The sequence below is a fragment of the Lontra canadensis genome, unplaced genomic scaffold, assembly GCF_010015895.1.
Source record: "Lontra canadensis isolate GAN:19392208 unplaced genomic scaffold, GSC_riverotter_1.0 scaffold10, whole genome shotgun sequence".
NCBI classification, from domain to species: Eukaryota; Metazoa; Chordata; class Mammalia; order Carnivora; family Mustelidae; genus Lontra; species Lontra canadensis.
Window position 1 is genome coordinate 6,241,093 of NW_022631004.1, and position 24,259 is coordinate 6,265,351.

The window sequence follows — 24,259 nt, forward strand, 5'->3', positions numbered from 1 at the left end:
GCCACCAACTTTGGCTTTCTTTTTCAATATTCCTTTGGCTATTCGCGGTCTTTTCTGGTTCCATATAAATTTTAGGATTATTTGTTCCATTTCTTTGAAAAAAATGGATGGTACTTTGATAGGAATTGCATTAAATGTGTAGATTGCTTTAGGTAGCATAGACATTTTCACAATATTTATTCTTCCAATCCAGGAGCATGGAACATTTTTCCATTTCTTTGTGTGTTCCTCAATTTCTTTCATGAGTACTTTATAGTTTTCTGTGTATAGATTCTTAGTCTCTTTGGTTAGGTTTATTCCTAGGTATCTTATGGTTTTGGGTGCCATTGTAAATGGGATGGACTCCTTAATTTCTCTTTCTTCTGTCTTGTTGTTGGTGTAGAGAAATGCAACTGATTTCTGTGCATTGATTTTATATCCTGACACTTTACTGAATTCCTGTACCAGTTCTAGCAGTTTTGGAGTGGAGTCTTTTGGGTTTTCCACATATAGTATCATATCATCTGCGAAGAGTGATCGTTTGACTTCTTCTTTGCCGATTTGGATGCCTTTAATTTCTTTTTGTTGTCTGATTGCTGAGGCTAGGACTTCTAGTACTGTGTTGAATAGCAGTGGTGATAACGGACATCCCTGCCGTGTTCCTGACCTTAGCGGAAATGCTTTCAGTTTTTCTCCATTGAGAATGATATTTGCCATGGGTTTTTCATAGATGGCTTTGATAATATTGAGGTATGTGCCCTCTATCCCTACACTTTGAAGAGTTTTGATCAGGAAGGGATGCTGTACTTTGTCAAATGCTTTTTCAGCATCTATGGAGAGTATCATATGGTTCTTGTTCTTTCTTTTATTAATGTGTTGTATCACATTGATTGATTTGGAGATGTTGAACCAACCTTGCAGCCCTGGAATAAATTCCACTTGGTCATGGTGAATAATCCTTTTAATGTACTGTTGAATCCTATTGGCTAGTATTTTGGTGAGAATTTTCGCATCTGTGTTCATCAAGGATATTGGTCTGTAGTTCTCTTTTTTGATGGGATCCTTGTCTGGTTTTGGGATCAAGGTGATGCTGGCCTCATAAAATGAGTTTGGAAGTTTTCCTTCCATTTCTATTTTTTGGAACAGTTTCAGGAGAATAGGAATTAGTTCTTCTTTAAATGTTTGGTAGAATTCCCCCGGGAAGCCGTCTGGCCCTGGGCTTTTGTTTGTTTGGAGATTTTTGATGACTGTTTCAATCTCCTTACTGGTTATGGGTCTGTTCAGGCTTTCTATTTTTTCCTGGTTCAGTTGTGGTAGTTTATATGTCTCTAGGAATGCATCCATTTCTTCCAGATTGTCAAATTTGTTGGCATAGAGTTGCTCATAATATGTTCTTATGATTGTCTGTATTTCTTTGGTGTTAGTTGTGATCTCTCCTCTTCCATTCATGATTTTATTTATTTGGGTCCTTTCTCTTTTCTTTTTAATAAGTCTGGCCAGGGGTTTATCAATCTTATTAAATTCTTTCAAAGAACCAGCTCCTAGTTTCGTTGATTTGTTCTATTGTTTTTTGGTTTCTATTTCATTGATTTCTGCTCTGATCTTTATGATTTCTCTTCTCCTGCTGGGTTTAGGGTTTCTTTCTTGTTCTTTCTCCCGCTCCTTTCGGTGTAGGGTTAGGTTGTGTACCTGAGACCTTCCTTGTTTCTTGAGAAAGGCTTGTACCTCTATATATTTTCTTCTCAGGACTGCCTTTGTTGTGTCCCACAGATTTTGAACCGTTGTGTTTTCATTAGCATTTGTTTCCATGAATTTTTTCAATTCTTTAATTTCCTGGTTGACCCATTCATTCTTTAGAAGGATGCTGTTTAGTCTCCATGTATTTGGGTTCTTTCCAAATTTCCTCTTGCGATTGAGTTCTAGCTTCAGAGCATTGTGGTCTGAAAATATGCAGGGAATGATCCCAATCTTTTGATACCAGTTGAGACCTGATTTAGGACCGAGGATGTGATCTATTCTGGAGAATGTTCCATGGGCACTAGAGAAGAATGTGTATTCTGTTGCTTTGGGATGAAATGTTCTGAATATATCTGTGATATCCATCTGGTCCAGTGTGTCATTTAAGGCCTTTATTTCCTTGTTGATCTTTTGCTTGGATGATCTGTCCATTTCAGTGAGGGGAGTGTTAAAGTCCCCTACTATTATTGTATGATTGTTGATGTGTTTCTTTGATTTTGTTATTAATTGGTTTATATAGTTGGCTGCTCCCACGTTAGAGGCATAGATATTTAAAATTGTTAGATCTTCTTGTTGGACAGATCCTTTGAGTATGATATAGTGTCCTTCCTCATCTCTTATTATAGTCTTTGGCTTAAAATCTAATTGATGTGATATAAGGATTGCCACTCCTGCTTTCTTCTGATGTCCATTAGCATGGTAAATTCTTTTCCACCCCCTCACTTTAAATCTGAAGGTGTCTTCGGGTTTAAAATGAGTTTCTTGTAGGCAACATATAGATGGGTTTTGGTTTTTTATCCATTCTGATACCCTGTGTCTTTTGATTGGGGCATTTAGCCCATTAACATTCAGGGTAACTATTGAGAGATATGAATTTAGTGCCATTGCATTGCCTGTAAGGTGACTGTTATTGTATATTGTCTCTGTTCCTTTCTGATCTACTACTTTTAGGCTCTCTCTTTGCTTAGAGGACCCCTTTCAATATTTCCTGTAGAGCTGGTTTGGTGTTTGCAAATTCTTTCAGTTTTTGTTTGTCCTGGAAGCTTTTAATCTCTCCTTCTCTTTTCAATGATAGCCTAGCTGGATATAGTATTCTTGGCTGCATGTTTTTCTCGTTTAGTACTCTGAATATATCATGCCAGCTCTTTGTGGCCTGCCAGGTCTCTGTGGATAAGTCTGCTGCCAATCTAATATTTTTACCATTGTATGTTACAGACTTCTTCTCCCGGGCTGCTTTCAGGATTTTCTCTTTGTCACTAAGACTTGTAAATTTTACTATTAGGTGATGGGGTGTGGACCTATTCTTATTGATTTTGAGGGGGGTTCTCTGAACCTCCTGGATTTTGATGCTTGTTCCCTTTGCCATATTGGGGAAATTCTCTCCAATAATTCTCTCCAATATACCTTCTGCTCCCCTCTTTCTTCTTCTTCTGGAATCCCAATTATTCTAATGTTGTTTCATCTTATGGTGTCACTTATCTCTCGAATTCTGCCCTCGTGGTCCAGTAGCTGTTTTCCCTCTTTTGCTCAGCTTCTTTATTCTCTGTCATTTGGTCTTCTATATCGCTAATTCTTTCTTCTGCCTCATTTATCCTAGCAGTGAGAGCCTCCATTTTTGATTGCACCTCATTAATAGCTTTTTTGATTTCAACTTGATTAGATTTTAGTTCTTTTATTTCTCCAGGAAGGGCTTTTATATCTCCCGAGAGGGTTTCTCTAATATCTTCCATGCCTTTTTTGAGCCCGGCTAGAACCTTGAGAATCGTCATTCTGAATTCTAGATCTGACATATTACCAATGTCTGTATTGATTAGGTCCCTAGCCTTTGGCACTGCCTCTTGTTCTTTATTTTGTGGTGAATTTTTCCTCCTTGTCATTTTGTCCAGATAAGAGTGTATGAAGGAACAAGTAAAATACTAAAAGTGTGGCAACAACCCCAGGAAAATATGCTTTAGCCAAATCAGAAGAGATCCCAAATCGTGAGGGGGGGGGGATATAAAGAGGTTCAGAAAGAAAAAAAGAAAAGGAAAAAAAGAAAAAGAAAAAAAAAGAAACAAATAAAAAAAGAAAACCAATAATGAAAAAATATAAAAAGGAAAAAAATATATATATATTAGATAAACTAGTTAAAAAACGTTAAAAAAGAAAAGGGTAAAAGTTAAAACAATTTAGCAGAAGAAGAGAAAAAAAATTGAAAAAGAAAAAAAAAATTAAATTAACTGCAAGGCTAAAGAATCATGGGGAGAAAGCCATGACTTCTGTGCTTTGCTTTCTCCTCCTCTGGAATTCCGCTGCTCTCCTTGGTATTGAAACTGCACTCCTTGGTAGGTGAACTTGGTCCTGGCTGGGTTTCTTGTTGATCTTCTGGGGGAGGGGCCTGTTGTAGTGATTCTCAAGTGTCTTTGCCCCAGGCGCAGTTGCACCGCCTTTACCAGGGGCCGGGCTGAGTAATCCGCTCGGGTTTGCTTTCGGGAGCTTTTGTTCCCTGAGCACTTTCCGTAGAGTTCCAGAGGACGGAAATGAAGATGGCGGCCTCCCAGTCTCCGGCCCGGAGGAGCCGAGAGTCTGGGGCCCCACTCCTCAGTGCGCCCTCAGAGAACAGCGCCCAATTGCTCCCGTCACCCTGGCCTCCAGCCGCGCTCCGAGCTGACCGAGCCTGCGAGCGGTTCAAGGTAAACCCGAGCTTAGAGCTCACTCCCCGGCTCTGTCTCTGTAGCCGGCTTCCCCGTTCTAATACCTGTAAGTTCTGCGACACTCAGACACCCCCGATCCTTCTGTGACCCTGCGGGACCTGAGGCCACGCTGACCCCGCGTGCGCTTCACCCCCGTTAAGCCTCTGGAGCGATGTCCCTCAGCGGAACAGACTTTTAAAAGTCCTGATTTTGTGCCTCGTTGCTCCGCCTTTTGCCGGGAGCCGGCCCCTCCCCCCGCCGTCTATCTTCCCATCGCTTTGGATTCACTTCTCCGCCAGTCCTACCTTTCAGAAAGTGGTTGATTTTCTGTTTCTAGAATTGCTGTTCTTCTTCTCTTCGATCTCCCGTTGGATTTGTAGGTGTTTTCAATCTTTAGATAAGCTGTCTAGCTGATCTCCCGCTACCTGAAGTAGTCTCAGCCTGCTACTTCTCCGCCATCTTGACTCCTACCCCTCTTTGTACTGATTTTAAAATAAATGTGGTAGCTTCCAAAGGGCATTGTTAAACCTGTGGTAGAGGAAAAATTGTGACTCAGAACCAGTTTTATGCCAAATAGTTTGCATAAATACATTTATGAGTACAGTATAAACTACCATTATTTTCTAAGTATTTTAAGTTGTTATCATTTTTTGGTCTTCATTAAAAGGAACAATAACTAGTGAGATTTAAGCAAAAATTTTAAAGGCTTTTTTAAGGAAGAGTTTTATGTTACAAAATTTAGAGGGAGGTATAGACATTTCCCATATTACAACCCTTGTCCCCACAGATGTAAACCCTGCTTGATTATCAGCATACACACCAGAATGGTAGAGTTGATAAACCTGCATTTACACATGATAATCATCCAGAGTCCATAGTTCACATTATAGTTCACTCTTGGTATTGTACATTCTGTGGATTTGGACACTTGTATGATGGCATGTATCCATCATCAGGTAGTTATACAGAGTACTTCCACTGCTCTAAAAATCCTCTGCTTGTTTATTCCTTTTCCAGCCACCCCCAAGCTCTGACCCCTACAGATCTTTTTACTATTTCTATAGTTTTCCCTTTTCCAGAATGTCATGTGTTTGGAATCATGCAGATATAGCCTTTTCACACTGGCTTCTTTCCCTTAGTAATATGCATTTAAGATTCCTCCATGTCTTTTCATGGCTTGGTAGTTCATTTTTTAGTGCTGAATAATATTCCATTGTTTAGATGTTCATAGTTTATCCATTCACTTACTAAAGGACATCTTGGTTGCTTGCAGATTTTGGCAGTCATGAATAAAAGTGCTGTAAACATGCATGTGAAGGTTTTTGTATGGACATCTTTTCAACTTCTTTGGGTAAATAACAAAGAGCACAGTTGCTGATTCTATGGTAAAAGTGTGTTTAGTTTTGTAAGAAACTCTGAAACTTTTTCTTTTTGTAAGAAACTCTCAAAATCTCTTTCACCAGCATTTGTTGTTGTTGGTGTTCTAGGTTTTGTCTATTGTCATAGGTATGTAGTGGTATCTCATTCTCTTTTTAATTTGTATTTCTCTGATGACATATGTGGAACATCTTTTCATATGCTTTTTTTTTCCATCCATGTATCTTTGGTAAGGGTCTGTTAAGGTCTTTGGCTCACTTAAAAATAGTTTTTTTTTTTTTTTTTTTTTTTGAGTTTTTAGAGTTCTGTGTATATTTTGGATAACCGTTTCTATTTTTTTAAGATTTTATTTATTTATTTGACCCAGAGAGAGAGAGAGTGCGAGAGAGATAGCACAAGCAGGGGAGTGGCAGCCAGAGGGAGAGGGAAAAGCAGCCACCCTGCTCAGCAGGGAGCCCGATGTGGGGCTCGATCCCAGGAAACTGGGGTCATGACCTGAGCTGAAGGCAGATGCTTTACTGACTGATCCACCCAGGCGTCCCATGGATAACAGTTCTTTATCAGATGTGTGTTCTGCAGATATTTTCTCCCAGTCTGTCTTGTCTTCTAATTCTCTTGATGTAGTTTTTTGCAGAGCAGAAGTCTTTAATTTTAATGAAGTTCAGTTTATCAATTATTTCTTTGTAGACTGTGTCTTTGGTTTTGTATCTTGTATCACCATACCCAAAGCCATCTATGTTTTTTCTTGTCTCCTAGGAGTTTTATAGTTTTGTCTTTTACATTGTGGTCCATGTTGTAGTTTATTTTTATGTCTAAAATTTCAATGTGGATAACTACTTGTTCCAGCATCATTTGTTGAAAGCATATCTTTGGTCCGTTGTACTGCTTTTGCCCTTCTTTGGTCAATGAGAAGTTCACCACATTTATGTTGGTCTATTTTTAGGCTCTTTATTCTGTTCCATTGATTTTTTTTCATGTATTTTTTGCCAATATCATACTGTTTTGATTTCTCTACCCTTATAATATGTCTTGAAATCAGGTAGCATTGATTTTCCAACTTTGCTCCTCTCCATCAGTAATTATGTTGGCTGTCCTGGGCTTTTGCCTCTCAATATAAACTTTGAATAGTTTCTTGATAGCTATAAAATAACTTTTTGGGATTTTTATTGGCATTGTATTCAATCTATAGATGAAGTTGGGAAGAACTGAGATCTTGAGAATATTGAGTCTTCTTATTTATGAATATGGATTCCATTTACTTAGCTTTTCTTTGGTTTTATGCATCAGTATTATAGTATTCCTCATGTAGATCTTGTACATATTTGGGGGGGTGCTACTGTAAATGGTATTGTGTTTTAATGTCCTATCAACTTGATTATTATTTGTATATAGGAAAGGAGTTGACTTTTGTATATTAACTCTGTATTCTCCCGCCTTGGTATAATCGCTTATTACTTCCAGGACTTTTTTGGTTGGTTCTAGATTTTCTTCATTGATGATCATGTCACCTGTGAACAAAGACAGTTTTATGTGTTCCTTCACAATCTGTATACCATTTATTTCCTTTTCTTGCCTCACTGCATTAGCAAGAATTGCTACTACAATGCTGAATGGGGTGGTAGAGAAGACATCCTTGCCTTGTACCTGATCTTAGTGGGAATCCTTGGACTTTCTCCCTATTAAATATGTTAGCTGTAGGGTTTTTTTTTTTTTTGGGTAGTCCTTATGAACTTGAGAAAAATTCCCCTTTATTCCTAGTTTATTTAGAGTTTTTAACATGAGTGGATGTTAGATTATGTCAAATGTTTTTTCTGCATCTATTGATACCAGTAATTTTCTTATCTAGAGGATACTTTAATTGATTTTTATAATAGGTTATACTAATTGATTAGCAAATGGTGAACCAGCCTTGCATCCCTGGGATAAATTTCACTTAGTTATGGCATATAATTTTATTTATTTATTTATTTACTTATTTATTTTCATTGAATTAGTTAATATTTTCTTGAGGATTTTTTCATCTTTGTTAATGAGGTATTTTGATCTGTAGTTTTCTTGTAATGTTTTTCATTCTTTTACTTTGGCTTGGATAATGTTGGCTTACAGAATGAGTTATAAGATATCCCTTCTGCTTCTATCCTCTGAAGGAAATTGTAGAGAACTGATATAGTTTTTCCTTACATTTTCAGTAAAATTCACCAATAAACCTGTCTGGGTCTGACATTTTCTGTTTTGATAGGTTATTATTTATTGATTCATTATCTTTAGCAGTTATAAACCTTTTTAGATCATCAGTTATTCCTTTGTGAGTTTTGGCAGAATGTCTCTTTTAATGAATTGGTCCATTTCATGTAGGTTATATAATTTGTGGTCATAGTTATTCATAGTATTCCATTATCCTTTTTATGTTCATGGGATCTATAGTGATGTTCCCTCTTTCATTTCTGAAGGTACTAAATGGTGTTCTCCATTTACGTTATAGTTAGGCTGGCTAGAAGCTTATCTATTTCATGGTTCTTTTCAAAGCAGCTTTTGGTTATGTTAATTTTCTGTTGATTTCCTATTTTCATTTTTGTTGTTTTCCACCCTAATACTTATTTTATATTTTCCTTTGCTTACTTTGGATTGAATATTCTCTTTTTTTAGTTTCCTAGGAAGCTTGATTAGTGATTTAAGTCTTTTTCTAGTATATGCATTCAGTGCTATAAATTTCCTTGTAAGCATTGCTTTTACTGGATTTCACAAATTTTTATAATTTGTGTATTTCATTTAGTTTCATATGTATTTTCATTTATATTTATGTTTTTTTAAAGTTTCTTCTTTGACCTGCATGTTATTTTTAGTGTGGTGTTACTGTGTGGTGGTGTTGTGTTTTTAGTGTGTTGTTTAATATCCAAATATTTTGGAATTTTGGAGCTACTTTTTATTACTGATTTCTAGTTTAATCCCATTGTTGTCTGGGAGCAAACAGTATATGATTTTTAATCTTCATGTTTGTTTAGGTATGTTTTATAGCCTTGAATGTGGTCTACTTGGTGAATATTATGTGTTAGCTTAAGCAAAATGTGTATTCCGCTTTTACTGACATAGTCAGTAGGTGTCAATTAAGGACAGTCATTTGATGATATTGTTGGGTTCAGTTATGTCCTTACTGATATTCTGCCTAGTGGATCTGTTTCTGAGAGGAATTTTAAAGTCTCCAACTAGAGTTAGTGTATTCATCTATTATTTCTCCTTGTAGGTCTATCAGTTTTTATACCATATTGTTTTATATTCTATTGTTAGGTACATACATGTTACAGACTATTATGTCTCAATGGAGAATTGACTCCCTTTATCATAAGCAGTGCCCTTCTTATCTCTGATACCTTACTTTAAAGTCTGCTTTCTCTGAAATTAATGTAACTGTTCTTTTCTTTTGGTTAGTGTTAGCATGTTATATTTTTCTCCATTCATTTACTTCTAATCTGTATGTGTCTCCATATATAAGGTGGGTTTCTTGAAGACAGCATATAGTTGATAAGCAAGTTTTTAAATGTCAGGGATGTATATTCACTTATATCTTAGTTGAAAGTAGGTTTATAATCATGAATATGTTAAAATGCACATATATACCTACATGTTTTAAATCTTTAGTTTTGGAAAATATACTTAGCAATTTGTTTTTAATTTTAATTGCTTTAGTGTCATCTATAAACTTATGGCATCAACAAGTGAAGGAATCAGAGTACAAGCTCTCAAGGCAATGGGCTATTTTTTAAAGCACCTGGCGCCAAAGTGAGTATAGAATGAATGAAATTAAAATGGGCTGTGGTATATTACCTTTTTTTTTTTTAAATAAATCTTTGGAATAGTATTTGTGTTCTGTGATTTCTCTAGTTCCTCTTTTATTTTTATTTATAAAATCTATATAAACGTAATCCCGTTTCTATATATTAAAAACAAAGTGGAAACAGGAGTATATACTTTGTTTTATATAAAATTTAAATTTTCCTTTTGTTTCTTGTCATTATAAGAATACATTTGTATAAATGAAATTTTAGAAATGATGGAGACTTCATTTCATGTGGGTTGATTATCATTTGCTTTATCTGACATTTTAACTTCAATGTTTGTCATAATATGTTGTGCTATAAAGATAATTCAAAATTAAAACTTCTTTTTTTTTTTTCTTAGCTATGCATATCCTACCTGTTATTCCTTATACCAGGGTTGGTTTATTATAAAAACTAACAGTGTGGCAATAGAGAAGTGTTGGCAAATGGTGGTCTTTATGTGGATCCAGTTGGTTTCCTGTAAATAAAGTTTTGTTGGAACACAGCCACAATCATTTATTTGCTTATTATCTGTCGCTGTTTTCAGATTACAACAGCAGTGTTGAGTTGTTGCTACAGAGACCATATGGTCTACAAAGCCTACAGTATTTACTGTCCAGCCACTTGCAGAAAAAATTTGATGAATCCTAGGGTAGAGTTAAAGTTTATGATACTTTAGTTCGTAAATTTTTTTTGTGTGTGTGTGTGTATTTATCTTCACAATATTCATTTTCTTAATTCTCTTTCATTTTTTTCTACCTTTTCCTCCAAATTGTTTTTCTTCTTAATGATTTATTGGGTCTTAGATTATCCATAGTAGAGCTCAGCTTAATGCTGATGGAGAGTAGAAACTAGTTAATAAGTAATTGCTCTGGAGATTTTCGTGGAGATTTTTGCTGTGCTGTGAACATAGCCAGTCTTGTATTTTTTTTTTTTTAAACTGTAGCTGTGTTTACCCTGTAGTTTGCATTTCTCTCAAAGATTTTGTGACCTTATGAATTTTAGGTTGAAGAAAATTTGGAGTTATTGAGTTGGAATTTGTCGATGATGTGAAAAACATTTTTCTGTCTTCATCCAACTTGCATTCTAAATAGTGGATAATAATATTCTGCATTTGGTTATTTCTTTTTATGAAATTGCAGAAGAAAAGCTGAAGTCATGCTTGGACATGGATTATTTTCATTGCTAGCAGAAAGACTCATGCTTCAGACAAATTTAATTACAATGACCACATACAATGTTTTGTTTGAGGTAGGAAATATATAGAATTTAATTTTACTAATTTCTTATTTTGAGAGTGCCTGTATAATTTAGTTGATGAAATAAGATAATTTAGGTTTGATACACAATTTTGAAATTAGTTATATGAAGATGTGGCTGCATCTTAAATCTATTAATTATGAATTATTAAACCATAATTATATCTCTGTTAAGTATTTCTTCCATCGTATTGACTATTTGATGTCTCATTTTGTAATTAAGTAAAAATAGTCATTAATGTTGAAATTATTTATTTTATATATTGCAGAAGATATTTACCATGATAGCATTGTATTGTATACTTAATATTGATTAGGCTGTACTTAAAGTTCATTAATAGCCATGGTAGTACAGTGATTATGCTAATATAATCTATTGTTTTACTTCTGTAGATTCTTATAGAGCATATTTGTACTCAAGTGATACACAAACAGCATCCAGATCCTGATTCTTCAGTAAAGATACAAAATCCTCGTATGTATTTTATTTACTTTTATTTTTGTTTGTTTTTGTTTTCTCCAGCTTTATGGAGTATAATTGACATATAATACTGTATAAGTTTAAGGTTTACAGCCTCATGTCTGGTTTATCTATACGTTGTGAAATGATTACACAGTAAGGTTAGTTAACACATCTGTCACTGCAAAGTTAGAATTTTTTGTGTGTATGTGTGCTGAGGACTTTTAAGATCTGTTTTCTTAGTAACTTTCCATTATACAATACAGTATTGTTAAGTGTGGTCACCATATTGTACATTAGATCCCTAGAACTTACCCACCTTATGACTGGAAGTTTGTATCCTTTCAGTACTTTCACTCATTTCTCCTCTCTTTTTTTAATATTCTTAATAACTACTTTTTGCTAATAAAAAGAAAGTCACTGGGAAAAACCCGAAGGTGATATTGTTGAAAACATACTGTTCAAAGAATATTTCATTATAGGCAATGAAATAATACTAGTTTTATTGTTGGTTAATCTTGAGTATAAATTCAAATTGACCTTAGGTTATATAGAAATGTTTATATAGAGGTTTTGAAGAATTGTATGTGTAAGATACTGATTTCATGTATGTTCAGATTTTCAGTAAAGTTTTTATTGTACTGTTTAGTGATGTCAGGCCAAATTACATGAACCATGGATGTAGCTTTCATCTCAAATTATTGTCAAGTTAAGAATACCACATTTGGAATTGAAAAATATTTGCTTTCTTTATTGTTTATGAACTTAGTCTTGTCAATAACAGTCTTTTCTTTGATATTTAGATTTCTTAAGCACTTACACAAAGTGTACATTTTTCATCTTTTTAAGATTATTGACATTAAAATAACTGGTTTGTGCAGTTTTAAAATTTAATTACCTCTTGGATGGTGAATTGTGTTTGTGGTACTCTCTTTTAGTACTAGTTTTAAAAACACATTTCTGAAGCCTAGTTTTCTTCAGCCTTCAGGGAGACTTGATGTCATTATTTTAGAGAGTTACAAAAAGAAAATCTTGACTGTATTTATATAAATGTAAAATATATTTTATGTGATTATGGGGAAGATGGCTTATTGAAGTAAGAATTTTAGAATATATTATCTAATATGTAGAATTAGACTATATTTAAAATATATATATTTATAATATAAAAGAATTTTAGAATATATTAGAATATATTATATAGAATATATATATAAATATAAAATATATTTTATGTGATTATGGGGAAGATGGGTTATTAAAGTAAGAATTTTAGAATATATTTAGAATATTTAGAATATATCTAAATAAAGAATATTTAGAATAATTTTAAAGTATATTAAAATATTAGACTATATTATCTAAATATTTAGAATTATACTTAGAATATTTAGAATGTATATTATAATATACTAATAACATATCTTTAGAATATTAATATATTTAGGATATATTAAATTAAGAATATATACTAATCGAATATATTAGAATATAATTATAGAGTACACATATAGAATAATATAGGTAATACACTGTCTCAGAAAAGACATACCATAGAGTATGGTGTTTAAAAACATAAGCTGCCTGGCTTTTTATCTTGTCTGTGACTTTGGGTAAATTATTTAGTTTCTATGTGCCTCACTTTTCTTATCTCTAAAATGGGGATAATAACAGTATTTACCCATCACTGTATATGGGTTAATACCTGTATTTTCTTAAAACAGTGGCTCAAAATAGCATATTTCTTAAAAGTAGTGGTTAGTCTCATCATCATTATCATTATTATGATTATCGTCATCATGGTTTTCATTGTTCAGGTAGAGAAATTTTTAGTTTGTCATTAGAAGAATTCAGAAATTACTCCCCAAATGTCTTAAATTGTATTTATTGATAAAGTAGCTTCATACTTGCTGTTTCGTACTTACTGCTTCAGAATCACCAAAGAACCTTGGCAAAAGGCTAATTTAGAAGTTCTCAATTGTAACTGGGTAAAAACTCATTTAACTTTAGATTTAGGGTTATAGCTGTTCTTGTTTCTTTAAAGTTCTGTATTTAAGTATATATTTTAAAGAATTTTTTTTCCTTAAAGCTAAGTATTAGAAATTTAGATAGTGTTATATTTAAGACCATTACAGTAGCAGTTTCATTTGTATTTATTTGGGGTGTTGAATAGGTTTTAACTTCTGTTGAGTTTTTAATCTAATTCTAGTTTTGAACTTCTGGAAGAAAATCTTGATAACTTTTAAATTTCATGATAAAGGAAAGGCTATATGTATACCAGGAATTTTGTTGAAGAAGCTGAGTTTTTTCTGAGATTCTGATTATAACTTTTTTTTTTTTTTTTTAAGATCAACTTTACTGTTTGGCAAAGATTGTGAGAGTTGTCAGTAGTTTTACTATTATTTAATTCGTTTATAATTTAATTTGATTTAATGTAAAATTCAACTTTTATGCATTTGTAATGACAAAATATAAATTCCCTTTCTTATGGATGCTTTCTAATGAATGTATTGTTACTCTTTTCTGCAGATTATTTTTTTTTAATAACAAAAATGGATGTTTTCAGTAGACATATATGTCAGGGAAACTAGAGAAATATATTAATGATATTTCATCATGAATTTTTTGTGATATTTTGGTTTTTATTAATTTATGAATTGTCTTACAGAGATACTAAAAGTAATTGCAACCCTACTTCGAAATTCTCCCCAGTGCCCAGAGAGCATGGAAGTTCGCAGAGCCTTTCTTTCTGACATGATTAAACTTTTTAATAACAGTAGAGAAAACAGAAGGTAAGTGGGATCAGAAAGCAATTATTTGCCATATTCAATTCCAGGTTTGAGTGAAACCATTTTTTTCTAATAAGAATTGTTTTAAAAAATACTGTGAAATGAAATTTCCATATGCTTTTTTCACTAGAGGTATATAGATAATGTACCAAACATTTAAACTGAGTTTTCAGTACCCCTGTCTTTAATTGTTTTAATACATACATAGAGGTGCCTTTTTTGGGTTTATTTTGTTTTAAACTTTTACTTTTTAGAATTCTTAGGGATAAGTTTGTTTCCCCCCCTCCCCAGTAATTCAGTATCCTTTTATAATTTTCAGGAGCTTGCTACAGTGTTCTGTATGGCAGGAGTGGATGCTTTCTCTTTGTTATTTCAATCCTAAGAATTCTGATGAGCAAAAGATAACAGAAATGGTGTATGCCATATTCAGAATCCTACTTTACCATGCAGTCAAATATGAGTGGGGTGGCTGGCGTGTGTGGGTAGACACTTTATCAATCACACATTCAAAGGTAAGTTTTTTTTTTTTATGAAAATGTATTTTAGTGTTTTAAATGTCTTAAATTTTGATTTTACTCATTATTCTCTGAAAGTGCAGTGAAAGGAACAACTAAAAAAGGGAATCTCTAGACAGAAGGTTTTTCCAGTATTTTTAGAATCAAAATATGTTTTTCAAATGTTATTTTTATGTATGCCTAACTTAATAAAGTGAAACCTCATGCCACAACATAAACGTATTTTTGTAGATATGGTTCTCTAAATTTTAGGGTACTTTGAAGCTTTTGAACACAAGGTGGCGCAGTATAGTCAAAGATGAGACGTTATTCTAATAACGTAAGGTGGTTGAGTAAATAGAAAAGCCCAGGCTAATGTTTGATCTTTGCTCACATTATAGTCAGTTAAAAAATTGATTTGAAAGAAGCTGCTAGTCTTTTTTTTTTTTTTTAACCTAAGCCAGTGTAAGTTAGTTATTTATGGATGGCTTTTGTTTGAAATTGTTTATAAAATATTCTAGACACCCAAAAAGGTATAAAGAATAATATATCTACTGGTATTTATGATATTGGATTCTCCATCCCAGTTGCTTTGTCTGTCATTGTTGCCCCTCTCTCCTTCCCCGCTAACCTTAATTTGGATGTTTCATTGTTTCTGTTTCTTATATATATTTTTAACAACACACACATGTCTAAACACTAAAGAATTTTACTTTTTATGTTTATACTTAATATAAATGGTATCCTATTAAACACATTTTCTGTAGCTTGCTGTTTTTACTTGTCATTGTTTGAGATTCATCCACATTGACCCATGTAATTGTGTTCATTTTCTCAGTTGTGTTGTATTCCATGGCATGGCTTTATTCATTTACCGGTCAATGAGTATTTTTGATACATTTTGTATATATTTGGAAGTTTCCCTTTCTATATTCCTAGAAGTGGACTAGCTAACTTGTAAGATGCAAGTGTTGAACATTAGATAATAATGCAGACTTTTTTCCCAAGTGGTATATCCCTTTCTGTGCTTGCTGGTGATGTGTAAGTTCTCATTACTTTGCATTACTTCATTACTTGGTTTGGCTGAAGTTTTAAAATTTGCAAATTTGACAAATTTTAAATGTTGAATTGCCATAATTTTAATTTATATTATTGTGTCATAGGAGCTTTACAGATATATTCTCATCTTAATGTCTTGCTTGCTCTATTATTTATGAATATCTTCTGCCAATTGTGGTTTAGTGACTTAATTTTTAGAGTTTCGTATTTGTATCTTCTGAGGAAATTTTATATTTCAAATAATTAATGCAGTAAAATTTGTTAATTTCTTTTATGGTTTATGTACTTTATATCTTGTTCAACAGCTCTTCCTGTATTCAGAAGGAATATAATTATATAAATTATAAATTGACTAGAAGGAATAAAGAATAGAAATGATACATTTGATATATCTTTAAATGTTTTATTGACTATCATAGTTATTTCTCTGAAATATTTTGCCATTCTTTTGGAGTATATTATTTCCTAAATATATATTTTTAGGTGTTTGAATAATTTTTAGTTATTTGAATGTACTTAAGAGTTATTTATTCTGCTTTCTCATTACTTAATGAGAGGAAGGTATATTACTATCAGAAGGATTTACAAAGATAGCTTAGATTGGAAGATACCACTACTAATTTATGTTTGTAAGAGCCATTTTATCAAATCAAGTCTTTCCATTGCTAAATTAAAAAAAAGACTTGATTTTATAAAATGGCTTTTAATCACTCCATTTTTAGCTTACCAGTTTTGTCTAAGGCTGGGTTCAGTCAAATATGGCCTGAGAGTCAAATCTAGCCTAATGGGTTTTTGTAAATAAAGTTTTATTGAAACATAACTACCTCCATTTATTTATATATTTTTCTCTGGCTGCTTTCATGCCACAGGTATTCAGTATTTGCAACAGAGACTGTATGGCTTCCAACCCTAAGATATTTACTATTTGGTACTTTACAGAGACTGTTTGCAGTCTCTTATCTAACTTAATTTAGTTTGTGCTCGTGCCCAGATCTTTTTTTTTTTTTTTTTTAAGAAGGCTGCTACATTCTTTTTTTTTTTTTTTTAAATTAACATATAATGTATTATTTGCCCCAGGGGTATACGGTCTATGAATCATCAGGCTTACACGTTTCACAGCACTCACTGTAACACATACCCTCCCCAACGTCCGTAACTCCACTTTCTGCTAGTATTGTTTTCCTCTTTATAAATGATCATGAGAAGAACAGGATTGAGTTTGGGTCTTATATACATTGGATTGGATTTCATATCTATGTGGGGGAATTCTAGGTTAGCAGAGTGCAGGTATAAATTAGATTTTTCAGATTTTCAAAATGGTGTAAATTCAGTGCTTTTTCTATGCACTTCTGTTTGTTCAAGTCCTTCAGAAGAATGGCTAGAGGAGTATAATCTTGAGAGCAGTAGTATGACAAAAGTATAATCTTGGGAGCTTGGGAAACCTTTTTAGGAAAGTATGAGGTCCTCCTTTCCCAGCTACATATCTATTTGAAAGTGGGTTTTTTTTTCATATACATCGACCAAAACAGTATATAATACAACAGACTGAATATAAAAGCAGATATTAGAATGCAACCATCATCTATTAAGCTAGAATTTTGAGATTTGCAAAAATGTGAAATCCTAGCACTCTTCTCATTATTTTGTTTTGAAAGTCTTTTTTAAAGAAATGTTCATAGTAATGTAATCCTTTTTGTTGTTTTTTTTTTTTTTTTTTTTAAGATTTTATTTATTTATTTGCCAGAGAGAGAGAGAGAGAGAGCACAGGCAGACAGAATGGCAGGCAGAGGCAGAGGGAGAAGCAGGCTCCCTGATGAGCAAGGAGCCCGATGTGGGACTCGATCCCAGGACGCTGGGACCATGACCTGAGCCGAAGGCAGCCGCTCAACCAACTGAGCCACCCAGGCGTCCCCTTTTTGTTGTTTTAAAGTTAATTAATATTTGTAAAATTTCTTACTCCTATTTTCTAATATGGTAAATAGTTATAGTTATACCTCATATAACTAAAACGTTTTGGGGAGCCTCAGTACTTTTAAGAGTGTAAAGCATCCTGAGACAAAACATCTTGAGAACTGCTGAAGTCATAGGGTATTTAGGGCAGTAGTCTAGTCTCTTGAATTTTCTACGTACAAAATAAAGAGGCTGGACTATGAAGTACCTCAGGTATCTTTGAACTTTTGAGCATTTATTTATATCCAGTTACCAGTCCATTTATATAAGTAATAAAGAGAATATGGGGTTTGGACACAGAGTAGTTCTGGCTTTGAATTCTGGTGTGTAGTAATTTTTACTTGTATAAACTCAGGCAAGTTTCTAAAATTTTCTTAACCACAGTGTCTAATATAGAAATGGTCAATGAGGATATATATGTGAAGTTAATGAAAGAAATAACAGAAAATAGAATGAACTATTCAGTGACTATTTTCCTTTGTTAAAACTCTATCATTCTGGGGCGTCTGGGTGGCTCAGTGGGTTAAGCCTCTGCCTTTGGCTCAGGTCATGATCTCAGGTCCTGGGATCGAGCCCCACATCGGGCTCTTTGCTCAGTGGGGAGCCTGCTTCTCTCTCTCTCTCTGCCTGCCTCTCTGCCTACTTGTGATCTTTCTCTGTCAAATAAATAAATAAGTAAAATCTTTAAAAAAAAAAAACAAACTATCATTCTTCCTAGTTATGTTTTCATTCTCACTGTCAACATTCTAGTTCAGGCCCCAAGTCACTTCATGTTTGATATAAATCCAACTTTTAAAATGAGGAATTACTTATATCCCCAATAATTTGTGTAGCAATATATGCTGTGTACAGTTACAGTGGAAGAATTGTGACTATCCAGCTTAACATGCTGTGTGGTTCTCCCTATCCAATCCCCACCCCAAACCTAATCACCATTTTGAATTTTGTGCTTATCATTTCCTTCTTAAAAATCATTAAAAAATGTATTCCTAAGTGACATATTATCTAGTTTTCCCTATTTTTATAGTAATGAAAAAGACATAAAAAAAAGAAAATGACATCATACTTTGTGGATGCTTCTATTACTTACTTTTTTTCTCTGTCAACCTTTTTAGGATTTTTTTTTTTTTATTGTCGCATATAGCTTTGGTTTGTTCATTCATAGTGCTGTGAATAACTGAGGTGTTCAAAGGCAGTGGTTTTCCTATAGTGGTCAGTTTAATACTTCTTATAGCTGTGGCTTACAGTAAGAAGTTTATAGTAGCCAAATATGTATGTAGATGGACTCCCAGAAACCCTTCTCCTCTCACACACCTGAAACCTGGGTTTCAGGAGACAGTATTTGCCCTTACTAAACTTTGGTTTATAGAGATGCATTCTTATGTTTAAAATGCTGATGATGCCCCAGCAAGTTGATTCTGTGATCAGCCAGCTGAATTATCTTCAATTTGAAAAGAGCACTGCTCTAGGAAATATACGTAGAATTGCTAGATTCTTAGTAATGGTCTACCTTCTAATCCATGACACTTCAGATTTCTTATTTTTGCAAGGTTTTGTATTCTGCCTACATTAAAGTTTTTTTCCCCACTCAGTGATTTTGTATGTAGTTTTTTATACATGTCTAGATCACTTTGACTCTGCATATTTCTAATGGTCAGTAGCCTTAGGTATTATTTTCCTGTAGATTTATTAAGCTAAAAATAACTTATATAATGTTATTCCCTCCATAAACACTTTGTTCTAATTTTCATAAAAAGGGAAATAAGGTAATTTTTTAAAACAAAATAGTTTTTTCTACTTTATCTTTCATTTTCCCTTGAAAAAAGAGTTTCCTACCTTACCTTCCACTGTTTGACTTGGCAAAAATCTTTGCTCTGTGTTGGTTCTAGTCTTTTTAAAGTATATCGGTCTTTGTTAAATCTTCATTTTTGTTTACATGGCATGGGCTTTGTGTTCCTTTGTACTTAACCAAATCCTTTATATTTTTCAGGAATTTAGCTAACTAAATCACTTATATGACAGTTTTCATACAGAATGCATGAATGAATTAAATTTTGTATGAATTCACAGTGCTTAATTTTCTGTAGGTGTCTTAAGTGTCCTTTCTCTCCCTCCTTTTCCCCTTCCCTCCTGTCTTTCTCTCCCCATCTACCTCCTCACACTCCCTAGTCTTCAACTAATCAGTCTTTTGTACCCTCTAACTCTAACTATTGCTTTGACTGTGGGTACCTAGTGCAGAACCTAGTGCTGCCTTCTGTCACTGGCAGCTAACTCCCCCCATTTGCTTGTTTCTTCTTTTAGCCACACTCTCAGACTTTCCTGTCCCTCTCTCTGTTTTTCCCTTCAGCATTCCGCCATCCCTTCTGTACCCCTGCCTTCGCCCTTCCCCCAGTCTATGTTTCTTTTTGTTGTTGTTTTATCCTTAGTGAATCTGTGTTTGTTTTGTCCCTGCTTCTTTCCTCCTCACTCTCTCTTTTGGATAGTTAGGTACTCTTGGTCTCTCTTGATCATTTTCAGTTACTCTGTGTCTAGGTCTTACTCCAGTTGCCCACCACTTTTCTTCCCTTTTTTCTTTCCTTTCTGCTATTCCCTTTTCTTCTTCTACCTTCTTCTGTTTGAGTACTTTCTGGCTATTATGTAAGATAGAAAGATGAATCAGGAACACATCTTATCCTGAAAGAAGTTACTCTCTAATATGGGAGATAATATAAGTACAAAAAAACTAAAAAACTAAGGCAAGAAGGAGTAAGTGGCATAGAAGAGATACAGTGAAAAGATAGCCTCACATGAAGACATCTGAGAGGTTTGTAGAAAAAAGGTCATTTGATGACCGCATTGAAGGGTGAGTAGGATTTGGGGATGTAGAGTTTGGGGTGGTGAGAATCACTGATGGAGGAATTGACATACACAAAGGTAAAAAGGTGATGTTACTGAGGAAAAAGCATGGTGAATTGTTGGTTTGCTTGGGGGTTAGTAAACGAAGAAGAGCGGTGATAAGTAATAGGGCAAATATAGACTACTATTTAATTATGGATGATCCTATAATCTCCCATATTACTGGTTAAAAGTCAGTTCTCATGGTTTATTTTGGATGTTCATTGTAAAGTCTCATCAGCAGGGACAAAAGGGCTTACATATCTTCATATCTCCATAGGACTGTGAATAGAGAGAAGTACTTGGCAGTTGCACATTAAATATTTGATGTGGGAAGGAGAAGGAAAGTAAACAGCATTATTGTTTGGGGCTATTTATTTCAGCTGTCACGTGGTACCCTGCCACCCTGTGTGTGCCTTAGTGTCTCAGTCTTCTTTTATCAGTGAGGGATGAAATAGCTTCACCAGCTATCTTAAAGCACCTGTGTCATCACCACACACAGTAGGGTTTTGGGAGTCACTCATCAGAGTAACGTTGGATGTGTATTTTATTATAGTCTCTTGGACCTCATCTCAATCCTAATCTCAGTGTCATGGGATGTTCCCAGAAATTTGTGTTTTGAAGTCATCCTTTCTTATGCACCCTAATTTTGAGTGCCCCTTTGAGTGTATGGGGAATTAATTTTACTAACTTCCCTTCCCACCTTTACACTAAGCTGCTACTATAATAAGCTCTTTGGAAAGTATTGCAGATACAGAGGAATTCTACATCAATTGAATATGGTCCCCAGTTAAGACCCCTTAATCCTTTTAAAAAAATTATTATTAAAGAAAACCTTTCTTATCATTCTGGAAACATGTTAAAGTGCAGAGAATGTTGAAGGAAAAATATAAACTATTCTTATGTAGTTCTGATCAGTATTTTTTAGACTCAATTTATACACAGAAAACCCGAAGTATGCTTTGTATGTTTTATATGTATATATTTATAGTTTATGCATTTATTATATATGGTTTATATGTATTTATAGCTTATTTAAAACTGTTACATAAAACTTACCATCTCTATATATTTATAGTTTACATATTATACATAGTTTATATATACAGGTTTAATTAGTTTATATTTTTTCTTTACTCCACTGACATATGGCTTTAAGCAGATATTAAAACCTTTACACAGAAAATAGTTACTTTATGGAGAGGCCTCTTTTGCCTCTTTTGGTTCAAGAACTAGTCTTTGAATCAAGTTTTAGGAATAAAATTATAAAATGGAATAAATGCTGATTAAGTCAATTGCAGAAAATTTTTATCTGCATAAAACTGGACTTAACAATTTTTTTGCTGTTAAAGTATACTTTTTTTTTTTAAAGATTTTATTTATTTAACAGAAAAAGATCACAAGTAGGTAGAGAGAGGGGAAGGGAGGTGGGCCCCCTGTTGAGCAGAGAGCTCGATGCAGGGCTCAATCCCAGGACCCTGGGATCATGACTTGAGCTGAAGGCAGAGGCTTTAATCCACTGAGCCACCCAGGTGCCCCTAAAGTATACTTTTAAAAAATAAATGCTAAATCTTTACTTAACCCTGGGAGGGAGAAGAGGAAAGCTTAGAGTTACAAACTGGTTCCTGTGATTTTTATCTTTAAAGTTTAGTAAGTGTCTTTAGTTTTATTTCTTTATGTGAATTTTTTTCATTGGTGAAAAGCTTTTCTCATAAGGTTTATACAGAATTTATTTGAATATTCTATATTAATTATTTTTGGATTTTTAATATCTTGACATTCGTTTTTAAAATAAAATGGACGACTGACATCCTAAGGTGCTTCAAATCAATATTTACTAAAGTTTAAGATGGAGCTTAAGTGATTCAGTAAGTAGGTGAACAATTTGTAGCATGCTGTTAAAAATCTGCCAGAAGTATTGGAACCACATTTTTTTCTCTGGAAATATTCATTCTAAAGCTTTATATTTTTATATATGCGATACTGAAGTGATGCTTATTTTTTCTTTTTGCAGCCATTTAAAATCTCAATATCATAAATTTATAACATGGTTCTTGATAAAGTACTGGTGTGTAAAAAACTAATGTTGCAGAATTGTATAGCTTTTGCAGAGTTACATCAGGATACATTCAGCTGCTATAAAAAGCCAAAGAAACTCAATTGCAATTTTATTGTCCAGTTTGATAGATTTCCTGCCACCTTTGTAGCAGGGAAGCTGTGTGTCACTGTATTTTTCTCTCCTCCAACAGCTGAACTAGATTTTATAAGCAGTGATAGGGTCTTCCAGTGTAACTGCGCTGTGTTGTTTACTTTGGTCTTAAGGTTTCAAATATGTACTTGTTAAGAGTAACCTTCGTAATTTCATTATTTTCTTATGTGTTCTCTAGGTTGTTGTTGCTTATCTTTTCCTTTTCTTCTTCCTTTTTTTTTTTTTTTTTTTAAATTAAGTAGCCTCTATGCCCATGGTGGAGCCTGAACTCCTGACCCTGAGATCAAGAGTCCTATGCTCTGTTGACTAAGCCAGCCAGCCACCCCTCTTCTCCTGTTTTAAAATGCTTTAAATGAAACTCTCTCTTGAGTAATTAATTAATTCTATTTTCACTTGGTATGCTAGATTGCTTCTACTCTTTAATTAAAATTTAAATTAAGGCATTTAGAGTATCTTGAATTATGAGAACTATTCTAAAACATTTTTTTCTATACAAATAAAACTCAAAACTTTAGATACTATATTTTGTCTAGGCCTATATTTTCGCAACATAGAATGGGTCTATGACTTAAAATAATAAGTAAGTAAAAGTTACACTTACATGAATTTCAGTGGCTGCATATTATTAGGTATATATAACACATCATATTATGGAGAAGTAAAGTTAAGAGCAAAAGCTGAGCTTGATATAACATCTGAATGCTATCAAGCTACTTGTTATTATAGGAAAGACTGATTGAGTAAATAATTTAATTTTACTTTTCATATCTGGCATTCTCCAAAATTTATTTGGAAAAATTCTTGGAGGTGATATTTTAAAAATCTGTTGATTTATATTATTACAATGTACTACATAAGTAATGTAGTTTAACTTTTCATTTATCCTAGAGGAATGTTGGGTCTGTTTTTATATAAATATCTCCTATTTTGTAGGATAAATTCCCATAATTCCAGGAGTCTGCTCATGTGTTAAAAGGTTCTAATAGGAGCTCCTGGGTAGCTCAGTTGGTTAAGCATCTTAGTATTGATTTTTGCTCAGGTCATGATCTCAGGGTCATGGGATTGAGCCTAACTTGAGATTCTCTCTCTCCCTCCACCCCCCACCCCCCATCCTGCTCACATGTGAGCGTTCTCTCCCAATAAATAAAATAAAATGAAATAAAATACTCTAATAGGTATTGCTAATTTACCATCTAAAAATTTTTAAGAATTTATAGTCTAGGTTTTCATGAGAGCACCTGTCTAGGCAGTTCTTAAAATTGGTTAAGTAAGATGGCTTTTAAAAAAAACAATTAGTAAGTTATTAACTGATATTTTATGTCACTGTGCTTCCTATCTTCATCTGTATAAATGAGGATAATACTACCCACTTTTAGGGTTGCTCTGAAGATTGTATATGCGCTCGGAACAAAATATGCTAAATGCTTAAAACAATATGCAGTAAGTATTCTGTATATCTCAGCTGTTGCTACAAGTATTTAAAAATATATCTGATATTCCCTCCCAAGGCGAACCTAACTTGGTATTTATTACATGTGTATTTTTAAGCATGTTGTGGAACTGGGGAGCTTTTGATTTACATAGA

At 33.6% G+C, this 24,259-nt stretch overlaps 1 protein-coding gene across 3 annotated transcripts in view; it reads left to right on the forward strand.

The window, feature by feature from the left end:
* The window catches only part of LRBA (LPS responsive beige-like anchor protein), a 729,797-nt gene that overhangs the window by 138,230 nt on the left and 567,308 nt on the right, over positions 1–24,259 (forward strand). For all 3 annotated transcript variants that reach the window (XM_032855538.1, XM_032855540.1, XM_032855539.1), the window contains exons 18-22: positions 9,450–9,542; positions 10,723–10,831; positions 11,233–11,314; positions 13,968–14,091; positions 14,408–14,600. In XM_032855538.1, the coding sequence (XP_032711429.1) occupies positions 9,450–9,542; positions 10,723–10,831; positions 11,233–11,314; positions 13,968–14,091; positions 14,408–14,600 (601 nt within the window). The remainder of the gene's footprint in view (positions 1–9,449; positions 9,543–10,722; positions 10,832–11,232; positions 11,315–13,967; positions 14,092–14,407; positions 14,601–24,259) is intronic.